Source organism: Equus caballus, chromosome 7 (assembly GCF_041296265.1).
Source record: "Equus caballus isolate H_3958 breed thoroughbred chromosome 7, TB-T2T, whole genome shotgun sequence".
In the NCBI taxonomy this organism is placed as follows: domain Eukaryota; kingdom Metazoa; phylum Chordata; class Mammalia; order Perissodactyla; family Equidae; genus Equus; species Equus caballus.
In genome coordinates this window covers 20,628,025-20,654,529 of record NC_091690.1, presented here as the reverse complement: position 1 = coordinate 20,654,529, position 26,505 = coordinate 20,628,025, and the positions used below count along the sequence as shown (strand labels likewise).

Below are 26,505 nucleotides of genomic sequence, written 5' to 3'. Positions count from 1 at the left end.
GGCACGATGGCAGGTGAATACAAGAACCCAAGCTGAGAAAGAAGTGGGAGAGAATGTGTACAGAGATTCAAGGTTGATCCACTCTCTTGTTTGCACCAACCTATGCTTGTATATTGCACAGATATGCAAGGGGCACACAGGCTTTAACGTAGAGGAAGAGAAAGTTTATTCAAGGCAAGAAATCTCTAGAATGCTGGGAGAGTTTTAAGAAGATTTGAGGGTGGGAGGTAAAGTGAGTAAGAAAAAAGAAATGCTTTTTTATGGGGGAACTAGAAAGGTGAGAAGCTTTTGACAGAAGTAAACTTACTTTGCTTTGTGTATTTTGGCCTTTGGTTTATAAGGAAGGGAAACCAGTTCTTTCTGAAAGAACAAGACAAAACAAAACAAAATATAAATCAAAAAGGAAAATTTTTACTTCTTGCGTGGGATGAAATTTACTTACTTGAAAAAAAATGAGGTAAAATTATCAGAGTTTAGACAGACTAGCTTCTTAAATCTGGAGACTGTGGGGTCGGAAATGTTCCAGATTAGGGAATTTGGGGTTCATTGAGGAGAGTGTGTGTTTGTACATCCATAAGTTTACAGGGTGCTATTATTGTTTTTATTAAGCTTGTTTCTCTTCACTTAGCATTTGCTTTTGTATGATCTAAGCAAGATCAATCATTGTAAAATAAATATAAGCACTGTTAATACCCCATATTAATATCCTATAGCTTTACAGTATGTGACAATAAGCCCACTGACACTAACATGTCATTTCTATGCCAGCAGAACTGCACACTCTGGAGATAGCTTTGGTTTATCAAGGACTGCCAAATTATCTGATGTTTATACACCCTGCCCATCTGCAGCACATAGAAGCCTCTAGACCCTGGGTATCTAGATTTAGGAGGTCAATCTATAAAACGTCTGAGAATTTGCCATAGTTCACCCCCCAACACATAGATTTATCTGAATGTCTCACTGTCAGTCTCACCGAGATCCTTTCTTCTCTTTGTTTTCTTAAGAGTTGGAGAATCTCATTTCTTGTTTTAGCCTGTTTAAATGAAAAAAAAAAAAACAAGGATGTCTTTTTTTTTTTGTTGAGGCAGATTTGCTCTGAGCCAACATCTGTTGCCAATCCTCCTCTTTTTTTTGCCTGAGAGTTAACATCTGTGCCAATCTTCCTCCACTTTATATGTGGGTTGCCACCACAGCGTGGCTTGACAGTGGTGTAGGTCTGCACCTGGGATCCGAACCTGCAAACCTGGGCTGCTGAAGTGCAGTGCACTGGACTTAACCACTACGTCACGGGGCTGGACCTAAGTATGAGTCTTCTGACTTAATAATAAAGCATTGTGCCTATGGAGGGTAGAAGTTTTTCATTTTGCTTCTTGTATTTTTTGGCAGAATTTTAAAATATTTTTTCCAAGATAAATTTATACTTTTCATTTGTAACACAATCCAGTTTTTATTCCAGAGGATGCTCCTTTACAAAATAATTTTATTTTGATCCTAAATGGAAGGGATTTTTCTTGCCCATCTAATAATAATTAACTTTTATTAAGACTTTACTACATGAACTATGCCAAGCACTTTATCACAAGAACTTCAACATAGTCCAGAAGTTTGACATTACTATCATCTCGTTTTACAGATGAGGAATCTGAAGCTTTCTAAGGTTAAATGATTTATAAGCTATAAAGGGGCAGAACTGGATTTGATATCAGGTCTATTTCACAACAAAGCACAAGTGATTGACCACCACACTAAATTGCCATTAAATGGTAGCAGGATACCACATCAGCAAGCTCCAATAGCGTGCCACCACCTCAGTCCATGACAGGAGGGCTCTTGGCATCTTGAATATGGAACAGAGCCTTATCCTCTCATCTCTCTTCTGTCTTATGTATTGAGATAAGCACATTTTCAGGTAAGTTTTCCTAAGTGTAAAAAGCTAATCTAGTGCAAGCATTAAGATTTATCAAGATACAGACCATATAAAAAGAGGTAAATATAGGTACAATTTTTTTTTTCATAGAATCCAGTTGTTCAGTTTTGAAAATAGCCAGGTAGAAAATCACATGAGTATTTGGGAACAAAAGAAAAACCTGAGAATCTGACAAATAAAACTTGTAGCTTTGAATGGCCAAATAAAATGAAAGAAGTTCTGTTTAGATCAAGGACAGAAGCAAGAAATAACTGAGAACCAACACAGTTTGTCATAGGCAAGTAAAAATTCTGAGTCATCCATCCATCCATCTATTCAAATTTATTGAGATCTGCACTGTTTTCCTAGGCCTGTAACAAAGTATCATAACTGGGTAGCTTAAAACAATAGATATTTATTGTCTCACAGTTCTGGAGGGTAGAAGTCCAAAATCAAGGTGTCCGACAGGACCTGCTCCCTCTGACCTGTGGGGGAATCCTTCTTGCCTCTTCCTTCCTACCTTCTGGGGGTTTGCTGGCAGTCTGTGGCGTTCCTTGGCTGGCAGCCATGTTATTCCATTCTCTGCCGTTGTTGTCACATTGCTTTCTCTCTGTGTGTTTCTGTCTTCACATGGCCTTCTTATAAAGACACGGGTCCTATTGCGTTAGGGGCCCACTCTACTCCAGGATTAGCTTCCTAACTAATTTCATCTATAATGACTCTATTTCCAAGTAAGGTCATATTTTGATGTACTGGGGGTTAGGACTTCAACATATCTTTCTTTGAGGGACACATTTCAATCCTTAACGAGCACCTACCATGTAACATTACTGTTCTATGGGCTGAACAAAACACAGTTTGTGCCTGCAAGGTGATTTCAGGCTTGTGGAGAAAAGACAAGTAAATAGTTTAGAACGTGCTATGATGGGGTTAGTATAGGGTGCAATTAGAACCCTGAAAGGGACCATTAATTCAGACTAGGGTGTGTATGTATCTGTGGGGGGCACTTAGAGAAGACGTCCTAGACCAGGTAATGTCCAAGCTCAGACCTGGAAGTGGCAGTCACCAGATAACCACGGAGACAGGATGGGAAAGAAAGCTTTTGAGGCAGAGGAAACAGTGTGCAAAGCCTTAGAGGCTGCTGCATCGCTGAGTCATTCCTCAGGTGGATTCTTCAGTCTCGAGGCCTGAAGAGAAGCTGCAGACCTCAGGCATGCTCCACTGCGACTCGAGTGGAGGAGCCTGTGCTGGGGCAGAGGAACCAGCCACTGGGCCAGGTACGCTGTGCCTTGGCTTTGCATCATTCTGTTCAAGTTGTATCAATCCTGCATTTTAAGAACCTTCAAAGTTTGAATTTTATTTATTTGGGGACAAGATTTCTAGTTTTTACTTGAATTTTAGGCATCATATATCACAGTTATTGAAAGAAAAAAATATTCAGGGTACTTTTAGAATCAAGCTAAGTTTCACAATACCTGTCAACTTGCTATGGATTGAACAAAATAATGTCTGTAGATAAAGACCGGGGATATTTTCAGTGTAGGTATTCAATGTTAGTTTCCTTCCAACTTTTCCATTATGCATGTACTCACTTGGAATTAATTGCTCTCATCCTGTGATTCCATAGCACTTTATTCCTTTATGATGGCATTGATCTTACTCTCTCTGCTCTATCCCACAGTTGCTACCATGGCTCTTTCAGAGTCTTACTCATCTTTTTATCTTTTCTTAGAGCTTAGCACTGCCTTGTATATGAGAATCAATGAATTTCTATTGAATTGAATTGGGTCATGATGTATGAATGAAGTCATTACACTGTCTAATATATAACTATTAGCCCAAGCAAAAAAGAAAATTTTCTAAAAGCAAAATCGAACAGTGGGTAAGTTTAGTTCTTAAAATTCCCTATGAACAAAACGATGTGATTATTTTCTGTGTAACTACTAGGTAGCCATTGGCAAGTTATATTGCCCTAAGACTTCCAATATAAAAAAAGGACAAATATTTAGTTACGAGATTCTAAAATAATAGTAGAAGAAAAAGTTTGTTCATTTTTAAAGATTTGCACCCGAGCTAACAACTGTCGCCAATCTTTTTTTTTTTTCCTTCTGCTTTTTATCCCCAATTTCCCCCAGCACATAGTTGTAGGTCCTTCTAGTTGTGGCATGTGGGATGCTGCCTCAGCATGGTCTAATGAGCAGTGCCATGTCCGCACCCAGGATCTGAACTGGCAAAACCCTGGGCTGCCGAAGCAGAGCGCATGAACTCAACTACCCGGCCATGGGGCCGGCCCCTCGTTCATTTTAAAATTTTGATTTCAAGTTCTTTTTTTTAATTTTTTTTTTTTTTTGAAGAAGAAGATTGGCCCTGAGCTAACATCTGTTGCCAATCTTCCTCTTTTTGCTTGAGGAAGATTGTCGCTAACATCTGTGCCAATCTTCCTCTATTTCATATGGGATTCTGCCACAGCATGGCTTGATAAGTGGTGCTTGGTCTCTACCCACGATCCAAAACTGCGAACTCCAGGCTGCTGAAGCAGAGCATGTGAACTTAACCACCACACCACTGGGCTGGGCCCAGCAAGCCCTTTTTTTATTATACTGGCCTAATCAGTTTTATAATATAATATAGTATAATGCACCAGAAACAAAGCTTTCAAACATGATTTGATTTTTGCTTCCTGGACATGTTTCCTGGGAATGAATAACCAAACTACTGAAAGCAACTGTGTCATCAGAACAAAAACATTGCCGATTATTCTAAGAAATCTCCTCCAGGATAACTGAATAAATTCAGTGGTAAGAGGAAATCCTTACAATTTACCTTAGTAGTAGGAATAAATAATTTACTTGTTAATTTCATAACAACAAAAGAATTCTCATTTCTAATCATAGTGTTTTGTTTGTGTTCATTAATAGAGTTTTATAAGATACTTTAATCATTTAATTTATTAATTCTTCAAATACTACTACAAGGGGGTCAGATTTTATATTTACAATATTTTGCTTTGGATATTTTCTAATACATTTTATTTCTATTATTTACATTGATATACTATTCTTGAAAAAATAAATTATGGAATAAAAATTGATTCCTGGAAATTAGAATATGATAATATATAATTTTAATGTCTCATAGATGTTTAGTGAGTTTTAGTGCCACTCTAAGAACTATTCAAGAAAATTCAAGAAAATTGCTTAGTTCTCTATTTTTGGCTTTTCAGAGCCAAACAACTTGGGTGGCAACACAGATTAGTGGCGTCAAATGCATTTGGGTTTGAACATCAATTCTGCTGAGTGATTAATGACAAGTAATATTGTGACTGTCCTTCCTGGTTCCTCCTTTCTTCCCTCCAACTGTAATTACTAACCCATAGGTTGGAAGTTTGTGATCTTGGGTAAATCAAAGAACTACTTCTTTGAGTCTTGGATTTCTCATATATAAAGAAGATTGCTGTGAAAATTGGAGATAATGCAAACATTACTTAACAGAATGCACAGCATATGGTGGATATTTTATAAATGGAAGCAATATTATTATTATGAGAGAAAATTTTTCTTTTGATGCTTTCAAAATGTGGAAGAGTGGAAAAAAGAAAAGGATGGATTGCCTAGCTTCTGTGTACAGGTATGGAGAATTTCTGATGATTCAACCTCTGACCTCTGGGGGAGTTGGTAAATAGAGTTGGAAGGAAGAAAGGAGAAACAAGGAGGAATATCTAAGATATTACTTGCCCTTAATTGTGCAGTGCAAATTCCTCTGTCCACAACTTCTCCATTGTATATAAATCTTCTCCCAAGTTAATCTGCAGTTATAAAAAAGCTTGTAATAAATGTTAGACTTTAAAAGAAAGGTCTTTTCTTCTCAAGACCTGGTTCTCATATGAAAAATGCATTTCTTCCTTGTATTATGGTGGAAATTTTCGACTGAAACATTCTTCAAAAATAGCATACAGTAGGGGCTGGCCCCGTGGCCGAGTGGTTAAGTTCACGCGCTCCGCTGCAGGCGGCCCAGTGTTTCGTTGGTTCGAATCCCTGGCGCAGACATGGCACTACTCATCAGACCACGCTGAGGCAGCGTCCCACATGCCACAACTAGAAGAACCCACAACGAAGAATACACAACTATGTACCGGGGGGCTTTGGGGAGAAAAAGGAAAAAATAAAATCTTTAAAAAAAAAAAAATAGCATACAGTAGAGGCTGGCCTGGTGGTGTATGTAGTGACTAAGTTCACTTACTCTGCTTGGCAGCCCAGGGTTCATGGGTTCGGATCCCGGGCACAGACCTAGGACTCCTTGTCAAGCCACGCTGTGGCAGTATCCCACATAAAACAGAGGAAGATTGGCACAGATGTTAGCTCAGTGACAATCTTCCTCAAGCAAAAAGAGGAAGATCAGCAACAGATGTTAGCTCAGGGCCAATATTCCTCACCAAAAAAAAAAAAACAAAAAGCATATGGTAGTGTTTATTTCTCTGATTACCTATCTACATTACAAAAGAAACTTGCTCTTGATTACCATAGTATAAAAGCTGAATTACCGAATTTAACCTTAATAATATCTTAGAAGAATATTGAATTGATTCCAAAATCAGCTCTTTGCTTAGTTACCTGGCAACCATCCCAATACTTAGAGAATCTAGAAACTCTTGAAACCAGTATGGTATAGTAGTCAAGCACCTTAGCTCCATCATCAGAGGGACCCCGGATTGAGCTGTCTTTACTATATTTTAGCTTTGGGACCTTGAAAAAGTCACATACATGTTTCAGCTTCAGCTTCCTCATCTGTAATAATCTGTAATTACAATGTTTCTGAGACAGAGTTGTTCTGAGGATTAAATAAGAATATGAGTAAAGGACTTATAGTGTATATGCTATGTAGTTATTTCTCAAAAATATTATTGTTATATAGCAAGAGGAGCAGATGTTCTGAAAGGGAAAAAAAAATGAAGAAAATAGACTAAGAAGCAGTGGGGGAAATAGATTAGTTCAAATGGAAAAATTCTTTCCATTGAATACAAATACAATATATGCTCATGGCACAAACATCAGAAAATGTGAAAGAAAGCACATAAAGAAAAATAATATTTACACACATCCATTGCTGAATCTAAAATCTTAATATAAGTTTAAAATTTTAAAACATGTAAAAGTTTTAGAAGAACCTAAAAGGAGCTTCAACAAAGTAATCTAAGGATTTAAAAATAATGCTTCAAAGGGAGAAAGGCAGCTAGGGAAGCAGTGGGTTAGCTTAATGATCATAACACAAAAAGCACTCTCAGTGATGAAAAGAAGATAGAAGTCCAATCAAAAATAAAGAGACATGGAGGTAGGAATGAGCTTAAAGGTGATAAGCCTGGTTTGACGGACAAGATGAGTGTTTTGGGGAATAGGGGTACAGTATAGGGAAGGACAGCTGAATGGCATCATATGGATGATCTTGACATAAAGATAGCTCTGTTTATACTTGATTTAGTAGAAGATAGGAACTATGTTTCTGACTTCACTGTAATTAAGTTAGAGATAAAAAACAGATAAGATGTCATATATTCGGAAATTAAAAAGCCTACTTCTAAATAATTCATGGAACAAATTATAAATCAAAATAAAAATTGAGAAGTATTTAAAATGGAATATTAATGAAAATACTATATAACTTGTGAGACGCAGCTAAAATAGTACTTTGAGGGATATTTATAGCTGTAAATGCTTATATTAGAAAACAGATAAAATGGTAAATTAAGAAACAAAGTGAAAAGGAAAGAAAGTTAGAAAGAAAATAAGAACTAACCCAAAATTTAAGTAATAAAAATCAATAACTATTAATAAAGAAAACAAAAATACCTTAAAGGATAATAAAGGTGAATGCTGTTTTTTTTTTTTTTGGGTGAGAAAGATTGGCCCAGAGTTAACATCTGTTGCCAATCTTCCTCTTTTTGCTCAAGGAAGACTGTCACTGAGCTAATATCTGTGCCATCTTCCTCTATTTTGTATGTGGGATGTCACCACAGCATGGCTTGATGAGTGGTATGTAGGTCCATGCTTGGGATCCAAACCACCAAACCCCAGGCCACCAAAGCAGAGTGTGTGAACTTAACCACTACACCACCAGCCCAGCCACAAATGTTGGTTTTTTGAAAAGACTATTAAAATCGATAACTCTTTGGCATAATTACTTAAGAGGAAAATATACAAATGATTAGAAATGAAAGGGGATAATAACTAGAGCTATGGCAGAGATTAAAACAATAAGTCCTTTAAAACACTATGAATCCTTTAACCAATAAGTTTGAAAATGTAGATGAAATGGACAATTTCCTAGAGAAAAAATAACTTACCAAACTATTTCAAGAAATAAAAGACAGGCCCATCTATTTATTCAAACACAAAACCAGAATAAGCAAGCAAACCAAACCTATAGTCTTTATGCAGATTAGGGCCATATTTATCATTTCAACTAATTTTAGTCACCATATAGCTCATGGGTTTGCCTTGTATTGAGTTGGGTCTGCTCACCGTACTATTCACCACATCTGATAGTGCCTTGGCTTCAGTAAGTTAGCTTCTGTACTAGAGTCTTCTTCTAGGTTTCCAAGAATTGTTGCAAAGGATGTGGATAGTTGAAAATATTCCTTTCCTAGTTCATTTTTGATAGAGTTCTTGTTGAGAACCACTGACCCAAACCTTCAGAATCTTCATGACATTCACCTCTTAATCTACACTTGTAGAGAGAGGCACTAGGATAAATCTAATTACCTTTTATTTACTTGCAAGGGTTAAATTAACTTTGCCCACACATTTTTGCTCCATAGTTGAAATTTCAAAATATATCTTCAGTGGTAATTTTTCTTTTTGCAAGTGATAGATAAAGATAGGATTAAGGGAAAATATCATGAGAGTCCCTTTTTACGACTGGTATGAGCAAGCCAATCTTGACTGTGTCTTTTAATGAGGACGGGGATCCTCGGGTGGCCCTGCCTTTAGGAATTCACTCACTGTCCTTTGAGATGCACCACTTCAGTCAAAGCATTTCATTCAATACTAAAGCTTATTTTGTACCTGCTAAAATTTTATTTTTCAATTATGGGTTAATAAAAAGAAAGAGGGAAAGTAGGGACGATAAAAACAAACTTTCATTGAGTAACTGCTGGATGTCAGGCTGTGTGTGAAAGATTATTCATTTAATCCTCCTAACACAGTGAGGTAGATGATATCATTTTTATTATTATCTCTTTACAGATAGAAGGAACTCAACTACATAAAAATTAACAACTTTTCTTGGGTCACTTAGTTAACTAGTAACCAGCGGAGCCAAGGACTTGAGCTCATTCCCAGTTCTATTTGACTCCACATCCTATACTTCTTTTGTTGTATTACTTTATACACATGCTAGAGATTTGGGCACACTTACACACACAAACACACACCTACAGTGACAGATGGTTTCTTCATTCAATCTTCATTCTGAAAATGAAGAATTAATTAGGATTAACCACGGTGAAGGAGACAAATACAGCCTCTGCTCTCAGAAAAATTTATGGTCTAGGTGAAAATGTTTGCTCTGAAAATACACAGCAGGGGGAGCCCATCCAGGTTGAGGTCAGTTTTGATCAAAGTTAATTTACTTATTTTATAGAATCACGTAGCATTTTGCAAAAAGGGGCTAAAGGGTAAAAAGCAGTTGAATTACAGTGGGACTTATAAACTGATGAGCTTTCTAAGATCTTATTTACTGTAAATTAATATTTATGATAGAGTTTTTGATTATGTTATCTGTAAAATGGGAATTACATTTCAAATTCAGAATATTACCTTAGCAAAACAAGGGTTCCATGGTTTTACAGAGGTTGAAAACATTATCTGATTTTTTTCTTGAGGCTCCAGAATTTAATTTTTCATTTTATGCCAATGATTGGGAGTTAAATGTCCAATAGGGTCACTAGGGAATTTTAGCTCTTATTCTACACACAGTCTTAATCCTCAGTAAGTTCCATTTCTGTTCTATGTTACAAATGCAATCTTGAGGAAGGTAAGAATTCTTATTGGCTTAAGGTAAAACCATGTATCAGTAAAAAGTCTCACATTTGGGCTTGATTCCAAAAGGCAGTATGTACCTCTTAGCGTGTAGATTTTGATAAGAGAATGCTTCAGCTACAAATTCAGTCTATGAAACTACTACCATCCCTGCGTCTATTAACTGAATCTGCTTTGCAGATTCTACAAATTCCATATAGTAAATTTATAAGTACTACAATAATAAGATCCAGAACTGTTGGACTTCAAATGATCTACTACACACTTTCCAAGATAGCCTGAATAATCAGTGAAAGCTTTCTCCAGCACTAATCTGATTTTTAGAACGTAGACCTAATGGCAATAATCGATGGGAGTGGATGGAAGATGGTGGAGGGTTGTTAATTGCGGGGAGGAAGAATGCTGACTTGCAGAAAAAAGATGCATGTCTAAGCACCTTTTCATCCCTCCTGGAAATTGCTTGATCCTGGCTCAATTCCCAGTTCTGACATACATAATTTTCATTTAAAAAATAACAGCTCACTAAAATGAGAAAAACGTATCAGCTATTACATAAGAAGGAGTCAATACAATTTTTCTTAAATGTAGATTTCAACAAGAAATGAATTTATCTGTTTTGAAGAAGCAGAAGACATGTATTTTCTTGGTCCTGCTAAATGTTTTTTCTTAGTTCTGTTACATATATTTTAATGGAAAGCCAATAATTACCTGGAGCATAGCTCCTTTGAAAACATTCACATAAAACAAATGCATGAAAGTAAAAGTGCATGCAGGATTTTTAAAAACTGCTTTAATGCTGCTTTCAAAGGCACTTATTTTTTAAAAAGCAGTAAGTGAGATTTGAATTTTAATGTTGAGAAAAATATAAGCATAAAGTGAACATTATGTTTTTAAATTCAATCAAGTATAGATATACTAAGGATATTTCTATATATGATTGAATTATATACTTCCGATGACTTAGTCTACAGTAATTATCAAGGCTTGTCCTTAGCAAGCAAATAACTAAGAGTCTTTAAGGTTTTCATTATGTTGATGGTTACAGAGATATGATGAATGGGTGAATGGGACTGACCTCATCTTTCAGGTATGTCTTTCCTGTCCTGCTAATTAGGATGCAAGAAGGGGGTGGGGAGGGAGACACCCGATCCAGATGGCTATCTTCTCTCACTCAGGCCCTTACTTCTCTAGCCCATATATTCACAGCCCTACTTGACAGTTCAAATAGGCTTATCTTTGCTTATCTCAAAGGCACCTAAAATTCTATAAGTCTAAACTGAATGTTTAACCCCTTCCCCGCCTCCAAAAAACCCCCTAACATCAGACCTTCGTTTAATGTTCCTTGTTTCACAGAAGGGCACCATCTATCCTGTTATGCAAGGCCGTAAGCTATGAGTTATCTCTGACACCTTCCATATCCACTACCTGACTCAAATCCTGGTTCTTCTACTTCCTAACCTCTCTCAAATCTCTCTAGTTTTTCTAATCCAAGCTACCATCACCTCCCATCTGGATGATTGCAGTGGCCTCACTCTGGTTTTCCCCACTTCTGCTCTGACCACTTTGAATCCATTCTCCATATTACAGTCTCCTGAACTTTTTCAAATAAATCTGATATTATCATTCCCCCATTTAAAACCTTGCAGGTGCTTCTTACTGTTCTCACCATGGTCTAACCTTTGCATCACCGCACTGGCCATTCAGCTTCTGCACGGGGTCTTTGCATGGCTGCCTCTGCTGTCTAGAATGCTCTCCCAAGGCTCACTCCACCCCCTCCTTCTGGCCTAATTAATGCCCACTCTTCAAACCTCAGCTTAATCTTTGCAGAAACCCTCCCTGATTCCCTTGATTGGATCAATACTGATCTATTAAACGTCCTCTTAATATCATATATGATTCTTGCATAAATCTCTCTTTCCCTGATTGGATTGCAAGTTTCATATAAAGACAGAGTTTGTATCATCTTTAAAACATTTTTCTTCTTATTGTTTATCATTGTTCTCCTGTGCCTAGAACAATGCCAGGCACATAGAAGTGCTCGATAAATATTTCTTGAATGAATCTTGCACAATTTTTCCATATCAGATTCTCCTAACTTTTGGCCCCATGATTCATGGCCAAATGGCTCTGCTCAGCCCTTCTTGCCTGAGCTTGACATAGCCTCTTCAGCTCTGACCCTTACCTCGCCTACATCTCTTTTTAAGGATGCAAAGTTTTCAGCTGCTTTGGGCAAACATTCTGTAAAGTTCAGCTGGGTCCTATGATCCTACATTTCAGGGCAGGGTCCTCACCTGTATGGATTGAGGGATTGAGACCTATACGTCCAATTCAACCTCACACATACAGACTAATGTCTATACCTACACCAACATCTACATTCTGTCTGCTGGGAACATTGCTGGTCATAAAGCCCAGAGAATGCAAAGATAATACATAAACATCGTAAACACAGTTAAGAACTTTTTTCTTTCTGTGTTTACTTACTCAGTGTTCTAGAAATTTATCCTTTGTAATAAAAGTTTCAAAGGTGAGATGTACTATCCTAAATAACTTCCAATTTTTTTGAATAAATTACTGAATTACTATTACAATGAAAATATGCCCTTTTTTTCCTTGAAAAGTTATTTAACAGAGTTTATCTCAACAATAGAATCAACTGTTTTTAAATTGATTTTTGAACAATCTTTTTTGGCTTGGCCAAAGAAATAAAAATTACCATATTTAGGTCAATTTGTCTTGTATAGTGATGGCTCTAAAGTAGCTTTGCGGGTATGGCAGGAAGAATGACACAAATGTTTAGTAATATGATTGGAGATTGGGGGAAGGGTATATGCTTCTAGGACTTTGCTTTCTTTTTTATAGCCAAGTCTCTCTCTTGTACCAAAGTTTTAGTATATGGAATATTGTCTTGTCCTCTGGATTCAATTCTGTATCCTGTTTCCTTGTCTAGTATCCTGGATAATCTGGGACAGTGGTCCTGCCTTATTTTCCACTCCTGATCCTATATTCTCATTCCCATGTCAAGGTTTCTCTTACATGCTGTTGAATCTTGGCACCATGACCTTAAATTTTGACCTATTGCCTTTTCCTGGTATCACTTCCTTCAGAGACTATATAATGCTCATCTACTGTGGCTTTCTTCTGTGACCTACAGACTGTATTCCCATTCTTGTTTGTTGCTTGCACATCCTCATCCTTTTGCACAAGTAACTACATGTCTGTTCAATACCTATGAGTCTGTGAGGCCTCTGAGACTTGGTCAATGCTATTTTGGACTAAATGAGTACCTCATATGCCATCTAGCTCAAGGAACTGGGCTATCACGCAGGATCCTGGTCCACACAAGTTAACTCATCCATAAGCATTTATTTGGAAGATCAGGAGATCATCTGCTATTGGTCAGGACCTGTGATTATAGTCAAAGAAGTCATGATCCTTTTCCTTAAAGAACTTAGAGTCTGTAGGAGAAATACATCGACTACACCACAGCACTCTATGTCAAGGACTATTACAGGGAAATGCACGGGGTCCTAGGGAAGCACAAAGGAAGGGGCATTTGTATCAGACTGGGGAATACGTGAGGGTGAGAAACGACTTGAATGTGACCACTGAGTTGTTTTAAGTACAGTCATGCATCGCTTAATGATGAGGGTATGCTCTGAGAACTGTGTCATTAGGCGATTCGTTCTTGTGTATTTACACAAACCTAGATGGTATAGCCTACTACACAGCTAGGTTATATGGTACAGCCTATTGCTCCTAGGCTACAAACCTGTACACCATGTCACCGTACTGAATACTGTAGGAAATTGTAACACAATGGTAAGTATTTGTGTATCTAAACATAGAAAAGTTACAGTAAAAATACGGTAAAAAGAGACAAAAAACGGCACACCTGGATAGGGCGCTTACTGTGAATAGAGTTTGCAGGGCTGGAAGCTGCTCTGGGTGAGTGAGTGAGTGAATATGAAGACCTAGGACATTACTGTAGACTTTACAAACACTGCACACCTGGGCTACCCTAAATTTATAAAAAGGTGTCTTCCTTTCTTTAATAGTAAATTAACCTTAGCTTAATGTAAACTTTTTACGTTATAAACTTTTTAGTTTTTTTTTAACTTTTGGACTCTTTCGTCAAAGGCAAAAGATTCTTGACTCTCTTGACGCTTAGCTTAAAACAAACACATAGCACAGCTGTACAAAAATATTTTCTTTCTTTATATCCTTATTCAATAAGCTTTTTTTTGTAATTTTTTTTTACTTTTTAAACTTTTTGATAAAAACAAAGACACACACACATTAACCTAGGCTTACAGAGTCAGGATCGTCAATATCATTGTCTTCCACCTCCAAATCTTGTCCCACTGGAAGGTCTTCCGGGACAATAACATGCATGGCTTTGATCTCCTATGATAACCATGTCTTCTTCTGGATTACGTCCTGAAGGACCTGCCTGAGGCTCTTCTTGAGGAGGTGTTTCTCTTTTCAGAAAAATGACTATCGTGGTTTGCTTGGTTTGTTTCTTTTTTTCATCATAGGTTTGCTCGTAAGCGCATAATGCACCATGAACATTCCTTTCTAATAATGAAAACCTTTCGGTATTGGGGTCCATGTTTTCAACTTTTTAAGGACCTTGTTGAGCTCTGCAAAAGCTTCTGCTGAACTCTTCACTGTGAATTTTCTTGAGAGTTCTTCTTTTTTCTTCTCCTGTAGTTTCCTTTTCTCTTGCCTCTTCTTCAGCTATGCATTCCTGTTCCAGTTCCAACACCCCCTCATTAGTCACTTCCTCAGGAACCACCTCTAGGAGCTCCTCAATGTCATCCTCATCCACACCCAGGTTAAGTTGTTTGTCATCTCAACCACAGCCCTGTTGATTTTTGCAACCTCCTCATCCTTGGCAAATCCTTTGAAGTCATGGATGAACCTCTTGAGTGTCTTCTTTCAAATGCCCTTCATACACTTTTTGGTGACATCACTCCAAGCCGAAGCAAGGTCCTCGATGCAGTCATAGATGTTGTAATTCTTCCAGAATTGTATCAGTGTCTTCCTCAGTTGCAGCAAGAGCCTGGGCAAAGGTCTTCTTCAGGCAGTAGGCCTTAAAAGCTGCTATAATTCCTTGAACCATTGATTGGATCAAAGAGGTGGTGGTTGAAGGGAGAAACATCACTTTGATATTGGGATGAAGATCACCAATAAAAGGAGGATTTCAGGGAGCAATATCAACAATAAACAAAATCTTGAAACATTTATTATTCTACAAACAGTACTTCTCCATTTTGCTGGTACAGGAATTCAGGAGGGCATCTTGGAAGAGGAACTGGGTCATCCATGACTTCATACTGCTCCTGTAGCACACTGGCAGTGTGTGCTTATTGAAATGCTTGAAGGCCCTGGGGTTCTCACTGTGCCAGATCACAAAAGGTTTCAATTTGTAGCCTGCAACATTGCCCCCAAGCAAGACTGTTATCTTGTCCTTAAAACCCCTGAAATCTGGCATTGACTTGGCCTCTTTCTGGATGAAAGTCCTTTCAGGCATCTGTTTCCAGAATAGGGAGCTTTCATCCATATTGGATGTTTGTTCTGGTAAGTAATTTTCCTCCACAGTCAGCTTATCTAGAGTTTCCAAAAATTCTTCAGTTGCCTTCACATCAGCAGTTGCAGACTCACCACTCACTTTCACAATATGTCAAGAATAACAGTTTTCAATCACTTAAACCACCCAGAGCTAGCAGTAAATTCAACATTGTAGTCTGGTCCAGCCTTTGCTTTCAACATAGCAAACAAACTTTTTGCTCTGGCTGTGATTGTCATGGTGCTGAGAGGGATATGCTTCTGTAGCTGGTCTTCAATCCAGGTCATTAGAAGTTTCTCCTTGTCTGATACAGGCCTTTCTCAAGTTTCTGTTAGTCTCGTTGCCTTCATTGAAGCAGATCCTTTAAGAGCTTCCGTCACTTTGTTCTTGTTCTTCAAGATCGTAGCTATGGTGGAATGGGACATGCCTGACTGGCAAGCAATAACCATCATTGATTTTCCATCTTTGTAGTCCTTAATATTAATTTTGTTTCCAGGTCAATCATTTGACGTGGGCTCTTACCGGCAACGTTAGCAATGAATTTTGTACACTTAGGGGCCATGATGAACAAAACAATATGAGGTTAAATCATACACAGGAGAAAATCATGCACTCAAGAGACATGGTAAACATGAGATGTGTGAGCCTGCTGCCTGTGTAACAGGGCAAACTGTTTTGCAGTAAACTTATTTTTTAATAAGTAGAAAGAACACACTCTAAAACAATGATAAAAAGTATAGTAAATACACAAACCAGTAACATAGTCATTTATTATCACTATCAGCTATTACTGTACATAATTCTTTGTGCTCTGCTTTCATACAACTGGAAGATGACATCACTAGGTAATAGGAACGTTTTAGCTCCATTATAATCTTATGAGACCAACATGGTGTATGTGGTCTCTCGTTGACTGAAATGTCGTTATGCAGCACATGACTGTACAGGTAGGCATTAGTTAAATAGGAAGAAATGGGAGAAAGGCATTTCCAGGAAGAAGAAATGGTAGGCTTAATGATACAGAGGGATGACCAACACCTTGGTGGGTTCTCAGAACTACAAGTAGTTCAAAATGGCTATAGTGTGAATTGCACTCAAAGGGGAATGGTGGTAAAGGAGGCTGGGGAGGTGTGGCAGGAGGCAGATAGTGAAAGACTTTGTACATTAAACCATGTTTCAACCCATTTTAGTACAGTCAATTCTCATTATTCACGGAGCTATGTTCTATAAAGTGTCTGCAAAAACTGAATTAGTGAATACTGAACCATTGCTCCTAGGTTCCTGCCTGCCTTTGGTCACAACATTTCATCAATGGGTCAATATATAGCTTTGTTTTATGTGTGTTTCTCTTTAAAGACACCATATTTAAAATGCATTGTTGATTCATCAACATTGAACTCATGGCCAGCAGCGCTTATGACTTCTGTCTGAACAAAGCTCATCTAATGCATGTCTTTTCTCCATAAGGCACATCTCAACCTTCGTGCGCTTCGGAGCCCTACATAGCACTTCAGCACTTGGAGGCTATTTTTAAACAGCAAAGTCACCAAAAAAAAAAAAAAAAAGCTAAAAACGATGTGGCACTATATAAACTGCAAAAAGGAAACTTGTTCACAGTATAAGAGCTGAAATAAGAAGGCCAACCATTGCCTCATTCAACCTCAGCTAGGAACATGTATGGTGGGCAACTCAGATTTTTCACTGCTTTGCGGATGTCCATCAATGACCATGAAAGTGCCATGAGGATTGATTTTGGGGTTACAAATTGTAGCTACTAAGTGAATTAGCAGTATGGAATCCACGAATAATGAGGATTGACTATATTACCAACACAGTGGCTTAGGGAACTATAAAATCTCAAGAACGAACTAGAAAATGACTGTTACCTCAGGCTCTGAGGGCATTCTTGACCACACTTCATGTGACTAATATACCTCATCATAGAAAATGGTGAAGTAAATACAGATACATAAATCATTTAACTTTATCTGGCTCCAATAAAACTTGCTTACAGATATTTTCATCTTGCTTTTGATAGAGGCAAAGGGAAAAGGTAAATTATGGTTTTGATTTCAGGTATGTCATGATTATTTTCTGAGTTACCTGACCCACAGAATATTCCAATCCTTCAATAAATCCTATTTGATTTGCTCTACTGCTTGTAAGGTGTTTACTAATTTGAACAATAAAGCTTCATGTAACTGGAGTCAAATTGATAGTTCTTCTGCATTTATTTTAAAAAGATACATGATCTTTTTTTGCTTCACTCAATAGTTTCATTTAATCATGTTTTACAAGCAGATAATTAGTATAGGGCCTTTCCTAATAGTACCTTAAGATTTAAAATGCTTTTATTTTGTTCTTAAGGTGAATGTGTATAGAACATAAAGTATACAGATCTTTGGACAAAAGAGGAAGAGATGCATTTGGGGCATGGCCCTATCCAACTCTGGGGCTGGGTCTATCTGGGGCAATGAATTTAGCTATTTGATGCCAAATCTCATTCCTTTCCCCAAGTATATTCTCATGGACTGCAGATGTTACTAAAGAAGATTAAGAGGGGAACCTCACCTGTCAATGTAAAATGTTCCCCAAGACTGAATAACGTTTGAAAACAAAGTGGTATATAGATGATATAAGAGTCATTAATATTTATGCAATCTCCTAATTATCATCTGCCGCCAAAATATTTGCTTGTTACTGTGAATGCACAGTCTGTTTTTAAGATTCTTCCGGTTGAATTCTTTGACAAATTAAGAACAACAAAAATTTAAATGACTAGGTGGCTTTTGTTGGTGAAGGAGAAACCCACTACCTTCTAACAATATTTATTTTATGGAGGAAAAAGAATTTTGTTAATATTACAATAGGGCAGGAGAGCAAAACTAAAACAAAGCCAGATAACACGTTACTGAGAAAATTTATGTTTGTCTGGGAAGCCAATCCTGATCGATTTGACAAGAAGCGGATTTTCTTTCATCTGAGCATCCTGGCAATGACACTGAGGAAATTCCCTGCATCTCTGATTTGGCTCTACGAAACTGACATAATGATTCTGAGTATCCCTCTTACTACTTTGCAAGTGTAAGATAACGAAGAATAATGTTAAAGTTTTCCACTTTCGTGATTCAGTGTCTAAAGATACACCTTAGTGTAGCGACGCTTCTTAGAGTCTTCTTCTAAGAATGGTCTCATCATAGCATGATTTGCTTCTGGTTCACGGAAGTGCCAGGTAGCAAACATTTTTGAGGAAGACTTACACTATGGTCAGTATTGGTTGTATAGATTGTGTGATGGGCTAGATTAACACTCCAATCCCAATAAAGAGTATATCTGGGACGTTGTTCTTCAGATTGAATAATTTCCTTGTAAAAATCTTTAGTTTATTTTCACTCTTGTTAAAACTTTGATTCCAGATGACATTTCCAAATATGTCATCTATATACATGCCTTAAAATACCACTCTGATCCCTTCTTCCTTCTTCCAGCAAATGAATTATTTATAATTCTTTTCATAAACAGATAATCAGCTAAAGAGCTTTTTTAAAGGTGGCAAAACTAAAAAGCAAATTAGTTTTATGATTTCAAAGAATTAGCTGACTATTCATTTATTATAATGTTCTCAGACTCCTTTAGAACTCTCAAAGGAAGAATAATGGTCCAGTGTAGTGCTATAAGGTTTCCTTTATAGACAGAGTAAGTCTTTTAATCTTAACAGATTCAATTGTTTTTGATTTTCTGCCATGGATATCCATCACAGGAATAGAAGTTATGATTAATAGCATTTTGTCCACTGACCAAAAGCATTTATAATGTATACCTGGAAAATATTCCAAAACGGAGGATAACAAAGTTTAAAAAAAGTTCAACAACTGAAAATTCAATATCAGTTGAGGAGAAAAAACTATAAAGGTACTTTTAGGGGAGATGGAAATTTTTAGATTGTAATTAATTTTAAGGAGAAAGTGGAATAAAAAACCTTTAAGAGCATCCATGGGAAATATTTTTTCCCATTTTAAAATGAAAATTATACCAAGAGTTTACCTATCAATGTATATACTCAAAACATGTAGAAGATTCTCTTAAATAGATCATTGCAAATGTTTTATTAGTTAAAAAGAACCTTCCATGCCCATTTATTTTCTGCCATCAAGCTAAAAGTCTGGAATGGTGGTGGCAACAATGCAGAGAGAGTACTATAGACTTAGAAAAACAAACAGTGGTATCCAAAAATAGATTCCATGTTTTAGTAATTACAGGGAGTCACATTCCCTCCCATCATATATAGGCCCATGAGATAATCAAAACTGAGATAAGCATCACTGAGAGGTGATGTGCTAAAATGGTCCGAAAGCAGACTTGCAAACAGACAAGTTTTTGGGAGTATTCTTGCAAAAATTATTAGCCTAGAAAAATTTGCCATATGGATATATGTGGAAAAGGCTAAACAAAATGGAAATATCACTGAATAGAACATATGTTCACTCATTAATTAATTCAATTATGCATTTGTTTATTCAATCAACAAATATTTATTGAGTTTCAATAACTGGAAAGGCAGCAAGGTTAAGCAAATAAGAAATGACCTCTGCCCTCATAGAGGAAAAGAGAATTAACATTTGGGCAAACTACGGCCAGGCACTTTCCATATCTGACATCAACTCTATGGAGTGGATATTTTTATCATTCCTCCTTTTATATCTGAGGAAGCTGAGTCTCACAGGGGTTAAATAGGTTGCTCAAGGTCACACAAATGACAAGTGGCAGAGTTAGACTTCCAAATCCACTCTGTCTCCATGGTCCACTTTACTATGGTGCCTGTAATCTAGCAGGAATGACAGAAATGTGCACAAAGACCTATAACAGATCAGAGACTGTAATAAATACAATGAGAAAGGAATATGTGACTAGCTATAGGAGCATAGAGCAGGAAGCTATTCATTCTGCTGGTCTCTAGGTTACCTTTGGAAAGGCTTCACAGAGAAGCTGGCATTTGAGCTAGGCCTTGAAGGTAAATAAGGAAGAGCATTTTAGGTAGAGACATAAAAGTGCATTGCAGGTTGAAGAAACAGGTTATAGTCCCACAGGGCTATAAACAGTGTTTCTCACTCTCAGAGCGGTAGAATGTTTGGCAGCATACCTGAGCGAGGCGGAGCCGGCAATCATTACAATACAATGAGTCTCATGGGCTTTGGGGTTAGGATTCATGCTTTGAATCTGGGCTCTGCCACTTACCAGTTGCGGGAACTTTGGAAAATAGTTTAAGCCTTGTTGATTAAATGAGGATAATCATCATGAGGCTATTCTAAGCAGTCTATGACTTGATACATGTAAACTGCTTAGCTTAGCACGTAGCACATGGTCAGCACTTGCTAACTGGGCTGCTGTGAATACTACACCACAATAATAGCTGAGGATGACCATAAGAGCACTCACATTGCAGGATTCTCACGGTTGCTTTTTGCACCATGGCCTTGTTTGAACAGAACTGTACTGTGCAGGACTGACTAAGCTCTGCCACACTATACTCGCAAGGCACATTTTCAATAACATTCTCTTTCTTTCCTGCTGGCTTGCAGTTTTATTAGGCATCTTACCTTATACTCTCAACAAATAGAATCTTCTTCTATACTGCATTGCAGGACCCACTTGACTTAATGTACAATTTGGCAGATATCACAGAATAATGTGTATGTTTAGGTTTAGCAAAAATATGTTTTACCCATTCACCACTTTGGTAACCCATATGAGCTGGGGTACACAGTATGCCCCAGCCTAGTGGTTGAGAACCAACTGTCCAGAGTCGACTACACTGGGGGCTGGGGAGGGGAACCGGGGAAGGAAGAGAGTGGTAGGAGAAATCAGTTGGATTGGAAATGCCATACTCAAGGGTTTGATCTCGATCCTGCAGAAGTGGAGAGCAATGGAAAAAAATGAAAGTAGGTTATGGACTAAATTGTGTTCCCCCTAAATTCCCATGGTGAGCCCTAACCCCGCAGTGTAACTGCATTTGGAGACACGGATTTTAGGGAGGTAACTACGCTCAAATGAGGTCATAAAGATGGGGCCCTAATCTGATAGGACTGGTATCCTTATAAGAGGAAGAGACACCAGAGCTCTCTTCCTCTGCCATGTGAGGACACAGTGAGAAAGTGGCCATCTACAAGCCAGGAAGACAGACCTCCTCAGAAACCAACTCTGACGGCATCTTGATCTCAGACTTCCAGCCTCCAGAACTGTGAGAAAACAAACTTCGGTTGTTTAAGCCGCCTGGTCTGTGGTATCTCGTTAGGCCAGCCCTAGCTGACTAATGCAGTAGGAGGTAGCATAATTGGATTTGGGTTTGAGGAAGATAACTAGTACAGTGTGGAGGATTGCTCTGCATATTATGTGGTCAACTCTATACATTCTTCGAAACTTGGCTCCTTTGGGAAAGATTCTTGACTCCTTAAGGTTTATTTTGATGTCCTTCAACATATTCCCATAATATTATGTGCATACGTCTATCATAATAATGTATCATAATTCTTGATTTTATTGATTATCTCCTCCACCAGACTGTAAACTCCCTGAGATCAGGGACCACATCTTATCCTTGCATTCCCAGCATCTAGTATAGAAGTTGGCACAGAACAGGTTCTCAATAAACATCTGTGGAATTAATTAAGTAATTAATAAGTTAATAGAAGAACCTGAGGCAAGGAAACTAGTTCTAAGACTACTAATATAATAGTCCATTAGCAGAATATCCACCTGCAACTCATAGCAAATTGTCTTAATTGCTTGACAAAAGATGATAAAAATTGATAATAGTTTGCCTTCAAACTTTTATTTCTAATCCCTTCCAAAAATGAAAATAAATGAAAATTAAAACTCCAAAAGTGCTGAAGAAGTCAATTTTTAATGATTTTTATCTCACTGAAAATTAGGCTTCCTCCCCCCATTAAGTCCTAGTATAAATATATAAGTACCTAATATTCTCAAGAGAGAAGAAAATGCTGACTATTTCTAATCACCTAATTTGTTTGGAGGAATCACCAACAGTCCACAAAGTGAACTAATGTGATCAGCAAACTCAAATGCATTGTTCTGTAATTTATGTAAAATTCCCGATAAGTCTTTCAGAGTTTGCCAACATGTCCAATGATTGAAGACATTAGGCCAAGATGAATCCTCTATCTTTGCTTTTGTAGTACAGGAACAGTTACAGGAATGGAATTTATCCATTAACCAAACAAAATGTTTCTATAAAGCACTGTATTAATTACTGAGTTAAAGGCTGTGCCTGCATCAGGAGGAGCAAACAAGAAATGTTGCCAAGAGAGGCATTCAGTTGATTTGACAACAAATACCAATGTGCTTAATTTCAGCCTTTAGTCAAAATGGTTCTAGATGACAGACTCATTCCTCTGATCATTTAATTTTGATCAATTAAGAAGTCAAATTTTTTTTTTTTTTTGAGGAAGATTAGCCCTGAGCTAACTGCTGCCAATCCTCCTCTTTTTGCTGAGGAAGCCTGGCCCTGAGCTAACATCCGTGCCTATCTTCTTCTACTTTATATGTGGGATGCCTACCACAGCATGGTGTGCCCAGCGGTGCCATGTCTGCACCGGGGGTCCGAACCAGTGAACCCTGGGCCACCAAAGCGGAACGTGCGCACTTAACTGCTGTGCCACCGGACAGGCCCTAAGAATTCAATTCTATTTGAGTTTTTCTGTTCTTCTATTATTCGTTTTTAGGACATTGTATATGGTTTGGGGCCTTATTGAATGGAAAGTGTGTGAATCCATCTTTCCCCGTTTTCCTCTGATTCTGTTGTTCCTATACATCCTTGGGTTTTTGCAGAGACTGAGAATAGTTAAAGTCTGATAGAATTTATTAATCTTCAGTTCTAAAAAAGGTTTTCCAGTTGCTCAAGCTGACATGCCAGAAGCAGAAATTTGTATATATATATATATATATATATATGTTAAAAAGGAATAAATGGGGTTATTTAGAAAATGTAATGAACATCAGATGATCTTCTGAAATACTGGCTTACCTTTTGGAGATACTTTTCTTTCTCCTTAGATTCCTGAATCTTTAGGGTTTCAGCAACGGGATCTATACTCTCTAAAGCAAATAAAGTCAAATTCAATCTGAAATAATTTTATCATGAATTTACAATCATGTTGGTATATAACTGGATAAAGGTTAAAAGGCAATACATAGAGTAGGAAGGTAAACACGAATATGCACTATGTCTTGAAACTTTATAAGTCAGATTCGAAATAACTGGAGACTGAATTAATTGGCTATGGTTGCAAGGAATCTCTAATCTCTTTAGGAGTCAGCCTGAGTCCAGAGACGAGAAAAGGTCTCCAAAGAGGACATATTTGCAGTATCAGAGATTCCAATTACTACATTCCTATTTAAAGTGTTATAGGAAATTAGACATTTTCCTCTGGAGAAATCGGGTGGTCCCTGAGGCAGGGTCTCATTGGTATGTTATTCAAAAAGTTATCCCAAAGTGTAAAGTTGCAGGCTTATGCTTATTACCTATTTTCTGAAGAATCTAGGAATCAGGATGTTGAAAGGCATAAAACTTGGTACTTACTGCTTTGCTTAGGAAAAAGAGGCTGCGAGTAATTTTTCCCTAAAAGATATAAAAAGGAAATAAAGAAATTATTGGAAAAACCACAGCGTTAAAGGTATTTAAACTTTCTATACCTATAAAAATGGCATTTTTCCGTATCTTAGGCTTTACTAAGGTCTTACAGGTCAGGAAACTTGTTCCCAGTGTTGACTTTGCTTTCAACTTTCTGCAGGGCTTTCATGTTTGAACTCAATTATGTAAACAACTACCTTTAATATCCTTTCAGCTAACATATAACATTCTCCCAGATTATTCTATACTGTTTAGCAAATAGATGCCATAATCTAAGGGATACTTTAAAATGTATGTTTAAGATGTAACAGAGATGCCATTGATCCTTTTTGGGTGGCAGGATTGCCGAGAAGGTTTAATAACTATTTGTATAGGGTTTTAATTTGCAATGAGATTCTTGTTTTAGAATTAGGTTCGGCAGTTTTCCCTGGGAGGGGCTCTGGAATCTTCCAGGTTAGTTACGGTGGAGGCAGAAATCATCCATAGGAGGCAGCTACTCACCAAGCCCACTGCTCTTAGGGCACCCCGCCACCGGCAGACGCTGACTGCTACCTCTGGACAGCACCAACTGAGATTCGTTAGGAGGATACATTGACGCCGCGATCCAGAACTGCTTGGCTAAGTTGGCATCCTTTTCTGAAGAGCCAGCAAACACCAGTAATCCCTGGGGACAAGTTTCAGGGGGCTCCTGTCCGCTGCTAGGACTGCTACTGGGCCTCGTTTCCATGGCAACTCAGGACGCTTCTCCAAGCTCCCTCTCCCGTCTCCCAGCCCCGCCCCTTGGTGAACTGCCAAGTTGACAACAGTCTCGGCTGGAAGCCCTTAGTTTCGTCGGTAGATGTTGGGGTCCAGCGCGCGCTTCTGGGCCATCTGAAGCCCACTTCTGCAGTGATGACAGGCTTCCGGACCAGTCCAAGCCTTGGAGTCGAGATCGGAGAGTCAAAACACTAATCTTGGGGCGTGTCCTCTCCTGTTGGAGTCAGTGGGAGAGCCATTCAGCTCTCACATCCCGTCAGCCTTCTACCTGCCTCCCCACCCCCACCCCAGCTTCCACGCCAAAAAAGCTATCTAAAGAAAGCTTTCAATTCCTTAGCCCCGCCGCCCCAATAACCCCTTCTACACCAGATTGCCCCCAACTCAGCATCCCCCATGTGGAAGTTCTGGGTCTGCATCGGTTGGAGAATTCCATAGGGCAGCTGACATCTTACCCTGTGGGAACTAGAGGTCTGAACTGGGCGGATAGGTATCTACGTATATAGCGTTGGTTATACATTTCCCCCTGAATCCTTTAAGACAAATTTTAGGAAAGAAGCTGGGTTAAATTGTAACTACATTTGCTAATCAGTCCCAGTAAAAGTTGCCTGGATCGCAACAGTTGTAAACGATCACTTCAAAGAAGGGGTATACCTGATGAGTGGACTCAGTCCCTTCATGAAAAATACGGAAAATTTTGTTAACGTGTTCTTAGAAAAATACTAAAAAGTGCTTGTGAACAGCCTTCCCGGGAGATTTTGTTAATCTAGGAACAATTTAACCATTTTAGCGATAGGAAAGTTATAATTACTGTGGCAGGCGCTGAGAAGGACATCATAAAGCCAACTTAGGAAAGGCAATGGACACATGAATGACCACAATTTATGACTTTAGGGCACTTTATTCTTTCAAAATAGTAATACAGTCTTACAGAAAGATAGTTCAAAAGTCAATAATCACAAGTTTACACAATGACATAAATGAGCTAAGAGAGAAAACCTCTATTCCTCAATATATCTGAAAATTTTTTTGGTTAAGCGCCTGAAGGAACATTGAAAAATTATATGTTAAAAATGTATATTTACTACATATGTTGTATATTTAGCAGCTAAAATGCTGATTTCTCTCTTGGCTGAGCTATGGATAAACAGGCAATGCGTACTATTAGGGTATTCCAATCCCCTTCTTGCCCCCAAACCCAACGGTGTGCACACGCAGCTCATCTGGTTGAATTCCCAAATCTTTTTACCTGGCCGTGTGGTTAGTGATTGGTATTATTAGCAATCAGCTAACTACACTGCCTAGTAACTAGACTCACAGCAAAAAAGCTTTACTTTCATCACAAACTTCAGTCTCAAGTTGGTGCCCCCATGCGTCGTGACAGGCAGATCACTGGCTCCGTGGTACTCACTTTAGTTGGTGGATTGGTGAGTACCCTGATAAACATTGGAAAATAGGCACAGTGACTCACAGCTCTGAACGTTACACAGGGGGCTTGCCCCAGCAATTCAAACGTCTTTACACCTTACAATTAAAGCTACTAAACGCCCCAGATTTTGCTTTCCTTACATGGGATCGCCCAATCTTGCTT

At 38.1% G+C, this 26,505-nt stretch overlaps 1 protein-coding gene and 1 non-coding gene across 7 annotated transcripts in view; both read right to left on the bottom strand.

Moving 5' to 3' along the window:
* The window catches only part of HOATZ (HOATZ cilia and flagella associated protein), a 31,489-nt gene that overhangs the window by 1,971 nt on the left and 3,013 nt on the right, over positions 1-26,505 (bottom strand). For 2 of the 6 annotated variants that reach the window (XM_023644785.2, XM_023644786.2), the window contains exons 2-6: positions 24,663-25,131; positions 24,111-24,149; positions 23,556-23,626; positions 965-1,036; positions 308-360 (exon numbers count right to left, since the gene is read on the bottom strand). In XM_023644785.2, the coding sequence (XP_023500553.1) occupies positions 308-360; positions 965-1,036; positions 23,556-23,626; positions 24,111-24,149; positions 24,663-24,888 (461 nt within the window). In that variant the 5' untranslated portion in view covers positions 24,889-25,131. Of the gene's footprint in view, positions 1-307; positions 361-964; positions 1,037-20,022; positions 22,166-23,555; positions 23,627-24,110; positions 24,150-24,662; positions 25,132-26,505 lie in introns of those variants that run through there. The other 4 variants (XM_014741391.3, XM_070272764.1, XM_070272766.1 and 1 more) reach the window with 3 other exon arrangements.
* MIR34C (microRNA mir-34c) lies at positions 26,153-26,229 on the bottom strand. The gene has a single exon (NR_032871.1). It is a non-coding gene; the product is annotated as a microRNA mir-34c (primary transcript).